This window comes from Podarcis filfolensis, assembly GCF_964270895.1.
Source record: "Podarcis filfolensis genome assembly, chromosome: 8".
NCBI classification, from domain to species: Eukaryota; Metazoa; Chordata; class Lepidosauria; order Squamata; family Lacertidae; genus Podarcis; species Podarcis filfolensis.
In genome coordinates, this window is record NC_139611.1 from 61,002,579 (window position 1) to 61,022,216 (window position 19,638).

The following is a 19,638-nucleotide window of genomic DNA, read 5'->3' on the forward strand; positions in this document are numbered from 1 at the left end:
GCCATCAACAGACAGCAGGCTCTGCCAATTGCAACAGGTGTGGGAGGGGGGCTTTCACCGACTCCCACGCTGCATGCACAAAATCCACCCCCCCCAATTTCAGCCACTTGGACTTCTGAGGTTTCGATTCCTCCGGAAGGTGTGGAGGAACAAGTGAAACTTCAGCGGCTTCTTCTCCTTAGGTATTTCTTTGTAGGGATCCCGCTGGCTCTCTGCCAGGCTCTTGGGCAAGTGGCAGCTCCCTCCCCTCCTCTAGCAAGCTTCTGATGGGTTTTTAGTTAGTTGGTGGTTGTCTGGGTTTTCTTGTGCTGCTTATTGTTAGGTTTGTGGTTTGTGTGTCTAATGCAATTTATTTACTGTACGTTGCCTTACGTTTGAGAAAGGAGGCATTGCTCTCTCTCCCCTGCCCCCATGATGCTCCTTTGTCCTCCAGTGCACTGCATTATTATACATTGCTCCACAGGAATTAATGTCAGCTGTTCAGTTATAGAAGAGAAAATAAGGTGTGCAGATGGGGACGCACCGGGGTTGCTTGCTGGTCAGCCCAGTCATTGAGAGATTTCCTCTGCATAGCACCATCCCGGACTCAGATTCTTGACCAAAGTTTGGAGGAGACAAGACTAGTATCTTTTTGTATTTTTAGTACTCCCCGCCCCCACAGAAAACTCCAGAGAAGTTCCACTTCCTTCTCCTCTTCATACTGAAGTGGTACTGTTCAGGAAAAGTCACTTGGTTCTGGTAACTTTCTAAACTGACCACCAGAGCATCAAAATTACTAAGGCTGTGCTTATACTATTCCCCATCTGCTTCTCTCTACCTGTCTCCAGGGTCTGTACTGCTCCATCCCAGTGGCCTGGGATGGAGAACATGGCTACTGTCCCAGAGCTCCAAACCACTGTAAACTGTAGGAGGAAACTGTTCTGCAGGTGGCATGAGGTTGCTTACTGTCCCAGTCCTTCCCAGCAGGAAACCCAACACAGCCTGTGAACATTCAGCCCAAAGAAGAGATGTCACCTGCCATTTCTCCATTTTATTGTCCACAAAAGGTTGTTCAGATGCATAATACTGTCACAATGACTCTGAGCGAAACACAGCCCCAGCCATCGCACGCACGAAACACATACACACACAGAAACAGCAGCACCCAAAAAAAGCACAGTGTGTAGGACAACGGCAGTTGTTGAGTGGCTAATGGTGCGCGCGCGCGCACACACACACACACACACACACAATCCTGCAGGTATTCTGGCTGGGACCAATAGTGAGAGTTTAAATTAGAAATCTAGACGCTTTCCATTGGCTGTAACAGGCAGACACACACACACACACACACACACACACACACATACATACTCACACTCTTGCACACAGACCCCAACCGTGTACAAGGGATCCAATCTCCCCTGCCATGACTCAGCCCACATTTTTAAAAAGTAACCCACCAAAGGCATCTCCCATGAATACATGTTTTGGGGCAGCGATACCACAGAGGTAACTGCTTGCGTAATCCCATGCTAACACTGAAGTTTATGTACATTATTAACATCCTTTGTACCCAGCCAGTTAAATAACTATGTGATTATATCGTCTGGGATGAGCTATGGGTTGAGGGTCAGTCTGATAAGGTGCATATTAAAAAAATAATCATAATCATAAAATGAAAACAGTAAGAGAAAAGAGAAGAGTCCGTGGGGCTGGGCCGCCCCCAGCCTGGCTCCTGACACCTCCTCGATCCTTGCAGGTTGGGGAGCCTTGGGCTGATCTTCTGGTTAGAGCTAGCCTGGAGTTGGCACCTTGTTTGCACCCATCCTTTGGGGTGGGGGAGGGTGGCGTCGCTGCTTTACAGAACCTCTGCAGGAGAGAAAGAAGTTAAAAAGGGATCAGAGAGACTTGGAAGAGCTGCAGAGGATCTTCTAGCCTGCCTCCTGCCTCCAAAAAAAAATCGGCCAAAACCAGCTGCTTAGCTCCTGCCATTTAGGAACTGATTATGGCTTTTCACAAGCACCAATAAGCCTTGGCTTCTGGAATCAGTGTAACAGGCAATGCTGCATTAGGTGGACAATGTTTACCACGAGGCCAGCTTCAACGGTTATGTGCTAATTCATAAATCCCTGAGCAACTTGGGCCCATGGGACCTTAAGGACCGTTTGATCCCAATAAAAGTTCACATCCTCTGCACTGACTTCCAGACCATTTGCCTGCCTGCCACTGCCTCTATTCAGGGCATTTGTTGGGCCAGTTTTTTGCATATGAAGCACGCCCTTTAACTTGCTTAAAGCTCCTGAACTTTGCTGGACAAAGAAGGGGCAGCCCCTCACCTGTGATCTGTGGGGGTTTTGCTACCGCCTTGCTGAGGAAGGGCTCCTTGTTGGCAAAAGGCAGGATGGGCTCGCCAGCCATGCTCAGCCCGGGGCTCACGGGGTGCTCCCGCCCGCTGGGCTCCTTGGGGGAGGAAAAGCCGTTCTCGTGCTTGCTGGGCTGCAGGCCGTTCACCAGGGACAGGGCAGGAGCCACAGGACAGCTGCAACCAAAAGAGAGGGGAGGGTGCCAAATGGAGATGTGGCAAGCAAAGGCCTGTCTCAAAGAGGGAAGAAGAAAGCAAGGGGGGGTGGCAGTGTACAACAAAAAAAGAAAATCCTGTACCACAGAGAGTGGAAAACTGCAATCTAAATCAAGCCCTCCTCAAGTTGCATACACTGCACAATCTGCTCTGCTCCTGGTAAGACACACACACACACACACACACACACACACTCCATCTGGGTTCTGAGATTACACCAAGCACTGTCCACTTATTTTTTGGCCTATTTGCAACCATAAGGACTAGCAACCTGCTTTTTTTTAAAGGAAAGTATTCAGAATTGTGTATTCTAAATAAAGTATTCAGTAATGGGCAGAATATGCAGACACTGCACCATGGGAAAAGCACAACAACTCGTACAAATGCTTTTGTCCCCACTGGAATCCCCTAGGCGCGACCATGTGAGAATGTCTAGTCTTAAGGCTAGTTACCCCAGATAAAGGTTCTGGTGATCCAAGAAACATTGGGCTTGGTGTCTGTGTTACAATAAACTACCCTTTCCCAACCTAGTGCCCTCCAGTTGTTTTGGATTGCAATTCCCATCAGCCTGCTGAAGAGAATTGTAGCCCAAAACATCTTGGGCGAGGCTATAATAAACCATCTTCTGGCAATGTGTTTAAATCCCTCTCTGTCGCTTGGTTTATTCTGCTTCCCACAAACTCCACAGGTCACACAACCATGAGGAAGAAGGACAGGAAGCCCTGGGGAAGAGTAGCACTATAGATGCTTCTCCTACCCCTGGTGGTCCTTCGCACATGAGATCCCCTCTGCCCCCGGCCTGCCATGTACACATTCCTTCATTTTGGTGTAGGAAGGATCTCAGGGAAGTAGCAACTATGCTGCTCCTGTAACAGAGGAACTGGCACCAACTTGAGCTAAGAACACGTCACTCCTGCTGTAGGTGGTACCTGTGCTGGGTCCCCTCAGGGGCTGGCCCCTTGCGACCGGCTGGACTTGACGCCTGCATCTCGGGCAGCTCCTCTTCCTTGGGAAGGCTTCCAGGGCGCTTTTCTCCATCTGGGAATGTAGGGAAAGAGGTTGTTACAGGCTACAAGAGGCCTTTGAATCCAGGGACAGAGACCTCAGCCATGCAACCCTCTGAGGCAGCCTCAGGCTTCAACTCGTTTGCTACAAACCTTTTCAATTGCTTGGAAGTGCTACAAAGACTTCCTTGGTCAAGTTATGCCCTCTTCCTGGTCAAGCCCATTTCACTGTCTGTGTCCAGATGCTTGCAAGTCAGGTCTTTGCTACCTGTGACTGCAGCTCCCTCTCCGTGACTATTTGTCATGGACACAACCTGGACAAAAGTATAGCTGACTAGAGAGTGGGCAATATCCTGGAGTTAGAACCTGGATTCAGAACTGCAGGGGGCCAGATTCCAAAACCAGCCTGTGATCCTGCCCTTTCATAATTAGCAGAGCATCCGGTACAAGGGGTGGTTCTCACCTGTGTCTGCCTCGCCCTCTTGTTTCCCTTCCTTCCCATTCACAAGTTTCTTGTTGTCTTTCTTCTGCAAAAACAAATGCCAACAGTTAAATTTGCCTGATTCTCCAGGCAGTAAGAGGGAGATAATCTGTTATTGTATTTGTTCATGGATAGGGATATAAGGTTCCTGTGTTGCTTTAGCAGCTCAAAGGATCAGTTGTAATTTCATTGTACAACATGGAGCAGGGGGGTCCTGTGTGCTGGAGACCAACAATGCTAAAATGTACTTCTAGTGAAATGTATTTCTAACTAAATTTAACTCTATGAAATAAATGGACTCTATGAAATAAATGGAACTACGTTAGTCATGTCCAATAGATTACAATGGGGTACTCCAAGGACCTGCCCTGGCTACAGCCCACACTGGCTTTGTATTTTTGTGATGAACAAGTAAATCTGACTGATTGACTACTGTACTGTCATGTTGTCCCAGAGGCCACAGAGACACAGTGGCGTAGCGTGGGTTGTCAGCACCCGGGGCAAGGCAAGTAATTTGCGCCCCCTAACCCGTGGATTTGCGCCCCCTAACCCGTGGATTTGCCCTAACCCCAGATGTTGCTCCCGGTGCGGCCCGCCCCCCCTGCACCCCCCACGCTACGCCACTGCAGAGACAGCAGGTCTGGAACAAGCACACTGGAGAAGTTAAGCTTGGCCCGTTTTGTTTCCTGGGGTAGAATTAGGCCCACCTTGCCTTCCAGGAGGTCCTGCAAAGGTCCCTGGGATGAAGAGCTCAAGGGCCCAGAGAGTGTCTGACCATGAGATGGCAGATTATGGGTTGCACTGAGGTCAGACCCGAAAAGCCCTCCTGCAAAAGTACCATAGAAACACACAGAGGTGTTGTGCAAGAGCAGTTGGTGTATCATTAATAATGAGGGCTGCCAACTGCATGTTCTGCTTCAGGTACCAAAGTCCCTTGGCCCAGCAAACAGTGGCTCACCACCTGCTTAAGGGCAAGCCAGCCCTAGGGTTTGGGGTATGAAGGCACCTGAGGCTTTGCTGAAGTTAAGCAGGTCAAGGTCTGGTCAGTGCTTGGATGGGGCACCTTGTGAGAACCACACGTATGCAGCCTGGGGGGTCCATGATGGAAGAACAGAAAGACATAAATTAAATAAAAAGATGTCATCCCTGACCCGTTTTCTGAAGAATGACTCACCTTGGCATCAGCTCCATCTGCTTTTCGTGTCCTCTTCATGATCTCCTCCAACCGCTGCAGACAGAAAGAGGAGGAAGAAGGTTGTCAGACATTGTCCCTGTTCACAGACAAACATTTGCCACTTTCTCAGCCACGGGTGCTAACTGGGAGTGGGAGGAAGCTTTAATATACAGGCAGTGCAAGCCTTTGCTTGTGGCGTACAAGTGATCACTTTGCAATTGTGCAGGATCGGCCCTACCATTGGGCAGAGTGAGACAGCTGCCTTCTCTCTTTCTTCTACCTATCCAGACAATCTGGGCTGTTCAGTCACACACACACACACACCCCGCAGAGAAAGGCACACCCACCTTCTTCCGCTCCAGCCGCTCTTGTTCTTCCCGCTGGAAATGCTTTTCACGCTCCACCCGCTGGCGCTCGGCCTCCTCGCGTGCACGGGCCTCTGCTTCCTCCCTCTGCAGCCAACAGGAGAAGTTCATACATTTGGGTGAAGTTACCTGCCCAGTCACTAAGTAAGAGGTGATGGGACATCTGGAAAGGGGGCAACTGGGGACATTCCTGGTCTAACTCCAGGGCAAAATGAATTCCAATCAATTTATTGTACGTATATAGCCAAAGGCCTTTACAATGCACAGCAGGGGATAAGAACAAGGCTGAAAGAACAGAACATGACCTATAAAAGTTAAAACATAAAAATTTACTGCATGAGGTTTTAAAATTAGGAAGCGTTAACATATCTGCTTTGCACAGTAGCAGTATCGTAACTCCAGGGGGATGGAGGGCACCCACTATATATTGATCCAGTGCTGAAAATTCTGGCTAAGCACTCACCCCAATTTGTTTGCATGAAGTTTGTGGGGAGGTGAGACGATGTTGGCTATTTATTGAGTATTTATCCTGATTTGTTTGCAGGGAGGTTATACAGCATAGCATCTATCAACTGTTATCCTACACTTTCCTTCCTGCAAAAGTCTGATTTTTCTGTGGAAGCAGGTTTCGTTGTGCAAGAATGTCAAAACAAATCATGCAACCTGAATTTGCTGGTTAAATCACAGCAAGTGTGTGAACTTCAATCACACCTATCCTAATTTGCTTGCCAGGGTCTTGGGGCCCAACACAGTAATCAAAGAGAGAAATTGCAGGGACCCACTCCCCCAAATTCATAGGGAATCAAAGTGTAATTTCCATCCAAGAAAATGTAACCGGTTGCTACCACTAGATGGCAGTGCTTCTCCATCCTGTCTGATTCCCTAAAATGCCCCCAAGTGCCTGAAAGCACCCTCTCCCTTGAAAAGCACACCAACCCTGCATTACAGCCCCAGTCCAAGACATTCTGTCATCTGAGGCAAAAATGTCCACACACTCACACAATTTCATGTACCAAGTATAACCAGACTGGCACTTGAGCCTTAGGGTGGCCTTAACATGGTATTATTTTGCTGGAGGGATTCAAGCAAAGACCATAAAATTTAGGTTTACACAATCGAAGTGCCCCATAGCAGTCTGTGGCCTAGCATAGGAGGTGCAGCACAGGCTGCATGATGCCTTGCTCTCCAACATCTTGCCAACCCCTGCCTGCCCTCCAGCATTTGCCACCTGAGGCGGCCATCTCAGTTTTCCCAATGATAGGGCTACCCCTGCTCTACTGTAGACCTGACCATTGGTCCATTTAGCTTAGTACTCTTTACACTGACAGGCAGTGGCTCTCCAGGACTTCAGACAGGGTCTCTCCCGTCCCTACCTAGAGGTAATTTTTTAACTGTAAGTTTTTAAAACTGTTTTATATTGTTTCTTGCAGTTCCTGAGCAGCAGCAAATAAAAACCCCAGCAAACACACTTGTTTCTGCAGCCGTTCTTGCTCTTCCTGCTCAGCTCGGGCCCGATCCTGGGCCTCGCGCTCCTCCTGCTGGGCCCGCTCCTCCTCCTGCTGCCGCCGCTCCTCCTCCAACCTGGCGAGCTCAGCCTGTTGCTGTAGCCGATCTTTGGCATCCTGCTGAGCCCGCTCCTCTGCTAGGCGCCTAAGGGTACCAAACACCACCATTACAACAGCTGCTTCAGGCCCATCCACCCTCCCACTTCCACGGGGAGAACATAGGAAGTTGCCTTATATGGAGTCTGGCCACTGGTCCACTTAGCTTAGTATATTGTTTACACCAGGGCTGGCCCAAGACATTTTGACACCTGAGGCGAACCACAAAATGGCACCTTCCTCCCCGCCAGGGAAAAAGGGGTGAGTGAAGATCTACATCAGAAACAAGGGGGGTGGGGGAGAAAGATCTACATTGGTATCTGCTGCCTTTCTGGATCCTGCTGCCTAAGGCAGTTGCTTCGCTTTGCCTCATGGGTGGGCTGGCTCTGGTTTACACTGATGGATAGTGGCTCTCCAGGATTTCAAATGAGGTCTCTCCCAGCCTTACCTAGGGATATCGGATATTGAATCCGAGATCTGTATGAAAAGCAGGTGTTTTCCCTTCAGCCCTTCCTCTATACTGGGGGGAAAGCACAAGAAATGGGATCTGATATTATGTTAAGACTGGGCTGCCTGGAAGCCACATCCCTTGCTCTGGGAAGATTTTGCCCTAATTCCAGAGATCTGGACAATGATGGAATATACACATGGTCAAATGCACTGCGTTATTATCATTCAAGGGCCTGAAAACAGGTTTGCAAGCTAAACACAAGTGAAACATCTCTCAGGATTCTCAGTGTGCCCCCTTCAAGAGATGGAGGGTGGCAATAAGAGAACAAGACTTTTCTGTCGAAGCCCCACCCCTTGCCCCGATTATGGAATGCTCTCCCCAGGGAGGATTCCCTGGCACATATTTATTTAATCACAGGCATCTGGAGAACAATAATGATTTTGGCTTTCAGTAGCTATTTTGTGGTGTTGACATTTGTTATGAAGAGGTGTGGCTATATTTGCTTTTAATTGGATGGACACTTTTAGTATATTTGCATTATTTTACAGGATAGATTGCCATTGCTTGTACTTGAATGTTTTATTTCTCTTTCTGCAAGCTGTTTCGGAGCTTTCTTTGGTTGTGGGACGCCAATGAACAAATTTAATAAAGCTAAACCAAGCCCCCACTCAACCTGTTGCATGTGCACAACGTGAATCCAAATTTTCTACTGAAAACCCCTAAATGATTTGCCAACAAAGCCCACATCTTGCAGCCTAATGGAGATGCTTGCATTTATTTATTCTGCTTCCCTCCCCCCCTCAAAAGAAAATGAAATCTTTAAACAAGAACCTGGTAGAAAGGGAAGAGGCAACAATGTGAAGACCAAAAGACTGGTGGGTTGTGGGGACAACATGCCAGCAGAACATTGCCTCCAAGGGAAGTGGGGGGCCTAATGTCTCTTATGCCTCAGCTTCATCTGGGATTCTAGGATTTCACCAGCTTTATGCTCCACCTGCACAATGAACATCATAAGGTCTAGAAATCTGAATGTCTAAATGGCTGATCAATCTCAACCCAGGGACTCACCGCTTCTGCTCCTCCTGCTCCTTGCGCTCTTGCTCCTCTCGTTCCCGCTGCTCCCGTGCCTGGCGCCGTTTCTCAGCCAAGAGCCGGGCAGCTTCCTCTCGGTCTGTGGTGCCTGCCATGGGTTTGCCTGGAGTTGGAGGAGGAGGAGGAGGAGCTGGCACTGGACTCGCAGCCCCAGAGGGAGCGGCAGCATCTGCAGAGCCCCAAACACATTGTCATCGTCACTGAATTTTAATTTATGCACTGTTCAGTGGCAGAGAAGGCTTCTAGGCAGTTTACAAAGCATGAAAACCAGCTACACAATAACTAAAAACAGAAACATTCATAATTAAAATACACAACGAATAAAACATTACAATTAATTGTTGGTGGTGCTCCCACTGGGAAGCTGCCTGGCTGGCAGTGAAATGCAACACAGGGCCTTCTTGGTGGTGCTTCCCAGGTGGTCTGCCTCCTTTTAGGAGGAATTTAAAAACATTTCTGTTTACTCAGGCATTGGCTGGCTGAAAGACCTGTCCCTGGCAACCCTGAAATTATTAGTTTTGAGAGGAGGTGATGGTTTTTAGGAGTTTTCACCTGGTTTTAGAAGGCTCTTTAAACACTTTTTAGAAGTTTTAATTGTATTGTTTTAGTACTGACATATTTGCCACTCGGGGCTTCTTTGGAGGAAGGGCAGGATATAAATTTTACTTGCTATGAAAACATTCGTAATAAACAATAAAAACACCGGTAATTAAGATATGCCATAAATCAATCTTATTTAAAACAGCACAGCAATTGAAACAGGACTTGTTCAAGGGACCAAGGAAATGCCAGTGTCTTTTCAAATGTCAGCGGAATACCAATATGTGGTTAGAACACCTCCCTAAGAAGAGAAGACAACCTTCACTCAAAATCCCTCCACAATGGAGAGCAGGATATCGCCTCACCTTGTGCTGTTTCGCTGCTCCCCGTGACCTTGGGGGTCTCACTTGGAGCAGGGGAGGCTGACCCTCGTTCCTTCTGCTCATCCTTGCGTTCACGGACCTTTGACTGCCCGTCGTGCTCCCTGCGAGGCCGCACTTTGGGCGAGGACTGAGCGCTGCGATTCAGGCCTGCCCGATGTGGAGAACCAGGGCCTGTGCTAGGTGAGGCTGGGCGTTGCTTGGCAACAGCTGGAGAGGCAGGCCTGGGCTTGGGGCCTGGGCTGCTGGAACACAAATACACACAGTCAGATGGGAAAGGAAAAGCTGCTGCACCTTACCAACCAACCAGCACTGTCCTGCTGACCTGATGCCAGGCTAGGCCCAAATTACCAAGAACCAGTGAGGGCAAATGTAAACTTATTCCTAGTTCACTCAGTATGTGGCCACAGCCTAATAGCAGAACTGGGGAAGCGTTTTTTAGCTTAGGGGCCACATTCCCTCATGGGTTGCCTTCCAGGTGCCTCATGCCAATGGTGGTGGGACAATGGTTGTGATTCTAGTAGCCACCCAAAAAAGTCAAGAGGTGTCTACACTGTCCATCCATCCAAGCAAGCAAGAGCCATTGTTTACATGTCAAGAATAAAGTCAAGCCCAGCAGAAGAACGGGAGGGGAGTGTGGACCATGGCTAGTCAGCGGTGTGGCCTGAGGAGGAGGCCGAGTTGGAGAATAGTCTCAAGGGCCAGACAGAGCAGCATTTGGCTCCTGAGCCTGAGGTTCCCTGTGCCTAATAAAAGGTAACCACGGCTACTGTCCTGATGTTCCTGAGGATAGGTAGGGAACAGCACCTCTGCAGAGAGCCCTGCTTGGCAATGCTAAACTAAGATCTGCCAAATCTCAAGTGAAGATGGAGTAGCAGAACCACACACACACCCTAGGAGCTCCTCCTACCTGTTCTCAGGTGTGTGCGGCTGGCGAGGCTGGCATGACGGCATAGACTTGCGTTTGCGAAGCGCTAGGGCGTTTTTCTCTTGGGCGTTTTCCCGATCTTTATCCTTCTTCTCCTTCTTTTTCTGAGGGAATGAGGCAGGGTAGAGGGAGTGGGCCATTGGTAGAAGGACCAACAAAGACAATGACAGTCAGGCTCAAATACAAATAAAAAATGTTCAAAGAGCATCCTAGGCGGCTCATCAGTGGTGGGGATGTGGGGGAGAGAGAGAGAAAGAGAAAGAGCACACAGTCACTCACAGGGGAGGCCTCAGCCTTGCGCCGGGGTGTCACATCAGGGCTGCTGGTTGCCGGCCGCTGTCGCTCTGAGCAGCGATGATGCAGGCGCTGGTTGTTGCAGGGGCTGAGGGGGCTGGCAGAGGCTGAGCGGGGGCACACAGGTACTGCTGGAACAAGAGAGAAAGGAGTTGTCAATAGGCCAGCCAGAGAGCAGAGCACAAGAAGGCCCAAGAGTATTTTATTTATTTAGAACGATTTATGAACTGCTTAATCACAAAGCGCACTAAGAGAAATACATAATACAATTGTAGATAAAGCACAGCTGATACCCACAAACATATACGCGCCCACATGCAAAACAAACACATATAAGTAAATGTTGTGCCTGGGTAGGGCTGCTGAAATAAAAATAAGTTTTCAGCAGGCATCTAAAACAATAGAATGTGGGACACTAGGCAGGGAGTTCCAAAGCACAGGTGCTGTCCCACTGAAAGATAAAACTATTTGCAAATAGAAGTCTGTAAATGAAATCTGACAATACAGAGATACTACTTTGTTCCCACTCACAACCCTTACAGACAATGGGTGGATCTAGACCCATGGGGCGTGGGGGGGACACACACCCTATAAATAACTCAGAAATTAGATCATTATAACAAAAGAAAAAAACCTCTGGAAAATCATGTTTCAAAATTTCCTGCTCTCTGGTGCCATCTGGTGTTGCATGTTTATAGTGCATTCAAATCGCTGTTTCTTTACTAATGTAGCTGAGTCCAATATTCTGAAAACAGGGCAAGCTAAGCATAATCATAAATTATTCCTTAATTTTGCTTCTAAAATATCTCATTCTGAAATACGAAGTACTAATACAGCTGCTTTAGAAATATTGATTAAACATGCTAAATTCATCTGGCTGATACCCTTCATTACGTTACTGTTTTATCCTTGCTACACTGTAGCACTGATTTTATTTTGTTTTAATTAATGATGTTCTGTTCCTGCTTTCAAATTGTAAGCCACCTGGAGGTTGCTTTTTTAAAAAAAGGGGAGGGTTGGGATACAAGTTTTGTAAATGAATAAAGATGAGAGTTGGGTGAAAACAAATGAAATGCTAGTTGTCTTTCATACTCATTGGCACAATGGTTAGTAGTAAAAGGGTGCCTCTTTCCCCCACCAATTAAATGGGGCGAAGGGGAGGGGTTACATGCTTATAAGAAGAGGGTGGAGGATTCAAAGTGTGGGACTTACGAAGGGGTTTAGCAGAACAGCAAAGGTGCTGCATGAAGGCCAGCTCTACCATTAGGCAGAGTGAGGCAGCTGCCTCAGGCAGCGGATTTTAGGTGTCACAAATATCATTAAAATATTATTAAATTAAAATTTTCACTGTCGTTGTTGTTTCTGCCAGTGTTGAGAGAGGGGCTTGGCTGGTCTTTGGGGTATAAATCACCTTGGCTTGGTTGGTGGGTGAGTGAGTGGTGCCATTTGCTCTTCTGCCTCAGGCAGCAAAATGTCTTGGGCCAGCCCGGGCAAAAAAGAACTATCCCCACCCAGTCGTGATAGTGTTGAACCAGAGATGGGACAAGTCCTCCCCCTCAATAGCATTTCAGTTCCCTCATCTGCTCCCACTTACCCTGGTCTTTGCCGTTGCCGGCAAGTGTCACAGCACTCCGGCTGCGTGCCAAGAAAGACAGTGTTGGTGTCATGAGTCGGTCCACGATGCTGCTCTCCCAGGGGCTGAGCTGTAGGCTACGATCTGGTGGGGGAAAGGGAGACAAAATGCTCCTAGTTAGGCCAAGACCTGCTAGTTCCAGTTTCAACAACTCTGCAAGGCCCAGCTTCAGCTTCCAGCTTTCAGTTGAGGGGAGGAGTCTTGGTGCCATTTCGTTGTTTGCTTCCCGGTGACTTCCAAACAGGGAACAAACTCCGGAACCACTTTCTCCTCAAAAGTAGGCCAGGGACCAAGCCTACCTAATACAAGGCATTTTGTCTCCTAAGCAATATGCAGGGCTGGTTGCAGAGGAACCGTTCAGAAGAGAGAAAGGTGTCTGCCAGATACAGGGCTTGTACTTAGGTCCACTTGGTTGAGAAACTAACCAAAGCCATCCCCCCCCCCCCGAGGGATAAAAGGACTCTGCAGTGACAAGCTGAGTTTCTGGGCAAGGCAGACGATTTAGCAACCAATATTGACACATATTAAGATATGGACCAGGAGCACCTGATAAAGTCTTCAGTGCACAGATTGAGCCAGTAGGCAGCAAGTCACAATATTGACAAATGTGATGTTTGCAGTATCAAAGAGGGGGAGGAAGCAAAAGGTATGTAGCTTAAGTATGGGCACGACATGTCCCACAATGGGACTCAAGCACATTCCAGAAAGAAATCCTTATTTTCAATGGTCACAGTTGGGCAGATTTTTAATTCACTTTAAATAATACCACATAACTTTATTTTGTAGGGTATTTCATCTTTGTGTTGTCAGATATTGTAGGAATTGCTTCCTGTACCAAGCATAAAGCATAACATGTGTGTTGTTTTTTTAAAAAAAGATTATATAAAATCAGATAAAATAGAGACACTTCTCAACGATCATTTGGAACAGAGGAATTTGGGGCTGGGGTAGAGAGGAGTAACAAATAACACAAATATATTTTTCAAAGCCTTGAATGGGATGCTGCTCTTCTCTGGGTAAAGCCCCTTCTCCGCAGGTGGGGGTGGGGGGCACCACCCAACCCTGCATTCCACATGGACAATCCCTCTGAGGCGAATGGTTCTCTTTGCAGGCCCCTCTTGACTCAGACACAGGCCTCTCCTCACTCTGCTGCTCACTTAGCCTCTTCCGGAATCTTGTTCAGATGGCCAGGGTATTTTTAATCATCACTAAGCAACTAGGAAACAAAACAACTAGGGGAGAATAATACTATCCTTTGCAGCACAGAGAGAAAGAAAGAGACTTGGGAAGGGCGTAGAAAGAGCAGTAAGTGGAGCAAGTATATCTCAGCACTGTGTCCAAGATCAGTGGCAAGTCAGCACTCTCTCTCTCTCTCTCTCTCTCTCTCTGTGTGTGTGTGTGTGTGTGTGTGTGTGTGTGTTCGAGAGGTTCTTCTGCACAGGGCACCAGTGGTCACGTATGCTTGTTTTGCACGGACTCATTCCTGACATCTCCAGCTAAAAGTTCATTGGGGTGGAAAGGCTCAGGTAACTGCCCAACCTCTAGCTGAGACCTTGGGGAGCCAGTGGCACTCACACTTGGCATTACTGAGATAAAATAGACAAGCCTTCTCCAACCCGGTGCCCTCCAGATGTTTTGGACTACAAATTCCATCAGCCCCAGACAGCACTTCTGTGCCACAAGCTAATCAGGCAGGCTATTGAAAAGCCCTAGTTTCTTAACCTCAGGCCAACCCACCTGATCTGAAATATGGGGACAATAATGTCACCCTGCCGCTCAAGCATCTTGTAAGGACAACTGTGATAGTATTCATGAACCATTTTGAATACTCAGAAAGCACTATATGAAAACCAGCTTTCTTAACTGTTCCCCTTGCCAGCAAGCAAGAGTCCGGATGGCTCAATGCCACAGATGTCCCAACACCTGGTGTTAGCATCTCCACCTCCATCCATATTACCCATCCTCAATTCTGGCTTCTTCCATCTTCAACCACTTTCCCTCCAATCTGACCTAGATTGTGTGGCCACCGACCATGATAGCTGGACATCCTACACCTGGAGGGCCAAAGGGTCTCCATCCCTGATGCAGGAACACCTAGATTATGGAACACTCTCCCCATGAACACCTGCCTGGCTCCATCCTTGCTTGCCTTTCAAAGGGCAGGATTTAAACCGATTTACTATTATCTAACCAATTGGTTGATTTTGAATACTGCTATGCTTATCTCATTTCTTTTAAGTGCTACTTTTATAGTACTTATTTGTTTTCAATGACTTTGGTATATTTGGTGGTATCTATATCTATTTTTTTATTTTAAAAAAATGGAAGGCAGACAGGCAGGCAGGAAGTAAGAATCATTCGGACCAGGGCTGGTTATTTTATCTGCCATCAAACCTAGGATTAGCTATAGGAAATGGGAAAGGAGGGACTACAGTGGTACCTCGGGTTACATACGCTTCAGGTTACAGACTCCGCTAACCCAGAAATAGTGCTTCAGGTTAAGAACTTTGCTTCAGGATGAGAACAGAAATCGGGCTCCGGCGGCACGGCAGCAGCAGGATTAGCTAAAGTGGTGCTTCAGGTTAAGAACAGTTTCAGGTTAAGTACGGACCTCCAGAACAAATTAAGTACTTAACCCGAGGTACCACTGTAATATGGCAAGAATATAGCTGAAAAGCAAGTGTTCAAATAACAGCCTTTACATTGTAGTCCAGTGTTAATATTGCAGGTTGAAGTTAGGCTGAGGTGAAGGGTAAGAACAGTTTAGAACCAACCTTGGAGAGTAGACCAGTGTTAGTAATGCAGCATAGGGGCTGGGCTGTGAAAGTAGCACATTGATATTGCAGGTTAAAAGGTGCAACCTAATGTTGCAGAAGAGGTAGATCTGAGCACGTTCCCTACCCAGACCCTCTCCCAGCCCAAATCCAGCACCTGGCTGCCTTGTGCCCCATCGTCTTGCATGGAGCCTGGCACCAAGGCACTTACTCTGTGTTCTCTGGGAAAAGCGAGTTTGTTAAACCACTCTGGGAACTGTAACTCATTGAGAATAGGGATATCCGAACAACTCTCAGCACGCTTAACGAACTACAGTTCCCATGATTATTTGGGGCAGTGGTTTGTTTCCTCAGAATCAGAGTTAGTTGCAGGAAGTCCAGAACAAGAGCCTTCCCGGCACATGACTTGGTCCAACCTCTGCTTGAAGACCGCCAGCGAGGGAGAGCCCACCAACTCTATTTTATCTAGACCATTGGTTCCATTGTCAAATGGCTCTTATTACTGTCATCATCTTTCTCCTAATGTTCAGCCACAATCTCTCCTTCTCCTCCTTCTCCACATACTGCATATATGTGGGCACAACAGGGTCTCTGATATCACTGTTCCTATCACCCAGACCTACCCGTTTACTTTCCCAATTGCATACCCTGCTGTTCAGGATTCATGTTCACAAAGGTGGACTAGAAACTTGCATTTAAAAAAAGGATTGAAGCTGAGGTCCTTACAATGCTGATTTCTTTGCTGAATACCAAATTCTGTACTTTTGCGCTTGGGCGGAGTTGCTACCCAAACTCTTATGGTGTTATAGGTATCATAAAAAATAATAATAATAATTGCTTTAAATGTGTTCGCCAGGCCTTGGCCAATGGGATAGGAATGGATACAGGTTTTAAATCAGTATCGCCCCTTGCCCTCCCTCACCCTGGCACTGCTGGGTGCCCCAAGGGGTCTCTTACTTCTACTGGGCGAGTTCCAGAGAGTGGCGGAAGATTTGGAGAGGCGCTTGTTGATTATAGAGTCCACATGTTTGGGGAGATTTACGGCAGAGAGGGAGCACCTGCCCGCACCTACGAGAGGGAAAAGACACACGGGTGTTAAGGGCGGTGGGGGTGGGAAGTGGCGGACATGCTAGCATGCAGCGGCAGAGGGCAAAAGGGCATGCATTGGAAGGAGCAGGAAAGGAACGGAGACATTTGGTGGAGGGGTTTCGGAGTGTGGTGCTTGGTTCGCCAGCCTGCACCATCTTGTGTCATGTCTGCAAGGGTGCAAGACCAGCACCACCTGTTCTCGTGCTGATCCACAGCACAACCACACCTTGTTCAATGGCATGCCAAGGCTCAGCCTGACACAAGGAGGGTTGGCACATTCACTGCCTGAGAGTATACAGCTCCAGGAAAGCAGTACATCCTGGGTTTTGTGAAACAAAAACGCCCTGTTTGGTAAGATATAAAGAGCCTAGTACCCTTTTCTTCTACATCCAAAGCAGAAAGTGCAGGCACCGATTCATAGCCTGCTCCTGCTGCACTTTTATCAAAATCAGGTCCCATCAAGCAGCCATGATTAGTACATATAGGCTGGGACCTTAGTGGCAGATTTTAAATACCAGGTTCCTGGCATCCCTGAACACTGGTTTCATACGAAACATTTCCATTATCACAGTGAATACAAGATGGAGGCCAGACTGTGGTACAGAAAATAGCTGTGCCCAACCACAGGTGTGTCCCTCTTCAGGCTCAGACACCAAACAACAAACTGGGCTGAAAACAATCAAGACGCTTCAAATCAAAATGGCAAGATTTGTGGTTTTCCAAGGAAGGAATCTCCATTCTGAAGCAACAATGCTGAGATTTGGGCCTGAATAGGTAACCAAACGCCTCAAAAGATAGCTGGATCTTCTTTCTCAATATTTAGCAGTTGTTGGTATCCCCAACTATTAAGATGTTATAATAGTTCAGTAGATACTGGTAGTTAGTTTTTGCCTGGCCTTCCACTCCTGCCATCACCGTCAGAAGCCCACCAGCCCATGTTCGCTGCCATGGCAACCAAGTCACCTGCCACTCAGTAGGCCCTTCATTGATTCTGGGGAAGGACAAAACTGATGAAAGCCTGATGCCAAAACATATAGGTTCAGATGCAATGTTTGTCATACCTGAAATTAATGGATAAGATTAACTGTGGTCCAACAACTTTTGTTAAAACCTAGTACTTTGTAAAGAGTTCACAGAGACAGACGGCAAAGCCCTGGAGATGCAGGTGCCCCAGTTGGTTGCATTTTCTGAGGTAAACTGTGGAGGAAATTTCCCCTGAGGCAAATTTCTGACAGACAAAGAGAGATTTCTATAGCATTTGGACAGGCCCTCAGCAATTTGATAGGAGATAGAGGGAAATAAAAGAGTTTTTTATCTGGGTATATATGTATGTGAGATGGTTGTAGCTTATGATAGTAAAATATTAAGCTTGTTGCATAGTTTGCTTGAAGGAACTATGATGCAGCCCCATGAGAGAAAGTTCCACAACGACTTGTTTCCCCCTCTCACTCCTTTGGTAGCAGGGATGGAGAACCTGTGGCCCTCCAGATTTTGCTGAACTACAACTCCCCTCAGCTCCAGCACACATGGCTAGGGATTATGGAAATTATAGTTTAGCAAAATTTAGGGTTCCCCACACCTACCGTAACAGCTTATAATGAGTATCCTGAAGCTGTAAAATGCCTAAGATGCTGACTCAAACCCTTCTAGCTCTAGCGGGGGGAAACAGAGGAAGGAAAATATGTGATTTGTCCTCTTTTTGCAAAATGCAGTCCTCCCCGGTGAGAACAAAGCTCATATTTCAGACTGGCTGGAGCTCTAGATGGAAGCATTCCTCTAAGATCAGGTTCCCCAACCTTGGGTTCTCAGATCCTCTTGGACAATATACCAGCCCCAGCCAGCACAGCCAATGACAAGGAAAGATGGGAGTTGCAAACTAGCAGCCTGTGGGACCCTAAAGTGGGAAGGTTGTCTCAGAAGGAGGGGATATGCAGCAACATTTTGTTGCAGGTCTCACTTGTCATAACAAACTGCAATTTGGAGAAGGTATAGCCCCTGCCCTGGAGGAAGAGCTGTCCTGTACAGAGTCACAGCACTAGGTGTAGATTACAGCTAGGGCACAATGAGAAGTCATTACAATCTACTGGAAAAGACATGCAGATGAGCAAGCTCTTAGCCAGTCACCATGAACTGTAACGGTTGTGGTCTTGGAGTAGGGGAGACAGGGTACTGATTCCCTGCTCAGCCACAAAAGTCACAAACAAGCAAATAAATAATGTTAAAAGAGGTACTTTAAACACATATAGAGTGTTCTGCCACCATTGTAACCACCCATCAACCAACCTCAGTCCATCTAGGACTAAGGGTAAGAACATCCAGGTTGAAGGGCAAGTTTCTCAGCAGGCATGAAACCTAGTACCTATCATTTCAGAAAGGTATTTAGCTATTTATTTAGACTAGTGACCTTTCCTACCTCAAAACCGAACACAGCTAATAAAATTTGAAATACTCTGTGATATCAAAACTATAAAAAGCAAAGGAAGCCAATTAAATAAATACACTACATTAATCCACAAGTGAGACTCATAACCAGCCTAATGCCTGCGAAAATATTAGATGGTTTGGGTCTTTCTGAAAAGCCGAAGCGTTTGGGAACTTGTTTATGAGATTTCTTACCCGTCCTTCACCAGAAGGTCATAGAGTGGGTTACAGCAATAAAATATACTATAACATACACACACACACACACACACACACACACAGTTAACAACTGTAAAACAAGAAATGTATCACATCAGTTAAAAACAGTTCTATATATAAAAAACAAAGCAACCATTTAAGAACAACTCCATGCACATGGTTGCATATGGAATTGTTTTTAAAAGTTTGCATTGTTTGAGGTTCCATTCATGAAAGAAAGATTCTTAGGGGTGGAACCAAACAGAGGAGGCCACAACTGTTGCCCTATAACCAAGTAAAAATATAGGACTTGGGAGGAGGGTCCCCAGTTCCTGATCAGAAGGCTTCTATAGGAAGAGGATCTCTCTTGAGAGGAGAGGAGACTGAGTTGTTTGTCAGGAAGTTCCCAGATTGAATTTTGCCCTTGCAAGAAACTCACTGAGCTGACTTTAGGCAAGCCACTTCCTCTCTCCCAGCTAGGACAGTAACACTGAGCTACATAAGAAAGTAAAGCAAGCCCCACTGGATCAGGCCAAAGGTAATTCAAGTCCAGCATCTTGTTTCCCACAGCGACGAATCAGGTGCCTCCAAGAAGCCCACAAGCAGGCATGAATGCAACAGCCCTCTCCCCTAAGGTTTGTTTCCAGACTCTG

General features: G+C 47.1%; 1 protein-coding gene across 27 annotated transcripts in view; it reads right to left on the reverse strand.

The window, feature by feature from the left end:
- Nucleotides 1–1,015: 1,015 nt before the first annotated feature.
- Nucleotides 1,016–19,638, reverse strand: part of MAP7D1 (MAP7 domain containing 1) — a gene marked incomplete at its 5' end in the record, with an annotated part of 55,511 nt that continues 36,888 nt past the window's right edge. For 6 of the 27 annotated variants that reach the window (XM_083625470.1, XM_083625469.1, XM_083625446.1 and 3 more), the window contains 13 exons: nucleotides 1,016–1,851; nucleotides 2,319–2,521; nucleotides 3,490–3,598; nucleotides 4,028–4,091; nucleotides 5,220–5,273; nucleotides 5,567–5,671; nucleotides 7,054–7,234; nucleotides 8,705–8,897; nucleotides 9,634–9,893; nucleotides 10,559–10,680; nucleotides 10,856–11,001; nucleotides 12,465–12,587; nucleotides 16,235–16,345. In XM_083625470.1, the coding sequence (XP_083481596.1) occupies nucleotides 1,841–1,851; nucleotides 2,319–2,521; nucleotides 3,490–3,598; nucleotides 4,028–4,091; nucleotides 5,220–5,273; nucleotides 5,567–5,671; nucleotides 7,054–7,234; nucleotides 8,705–8,897; nucleotides 9,634–9,893; nucleotides 10,559–10,680; nucleotides 10,856–11,001; nucleotides 12,465–12,587; nucleotides 16,235–16,345 (1,682 nt within the window). In that variant the 3' untranslated portion in view covers nucleotides 1,016–1,840. The remainder of the gene's footprint in view (nucleotides 1,852–2,318; nucleotides 2,522–3,489; nucleotides 3,599–4,027; nucleotides 4,092–5,219; nucleotides 5,274–5,566; nucleotides 5,672–7,053; nucleotides 7,235–8,704; nucleotides 8,898–9,633; nucleotides 9,894–10,558; nucleotides 10,681–10,855; nucleotides 11,002–12,464; nucleotides 12,588–16,234; nucleotides 16,346–19,638) is intronic. The other 21 variants (XM_083625453.1, XM_083625452.1, XM_083625447.1 and 18 more) reach the window with 7 other exon arrangements.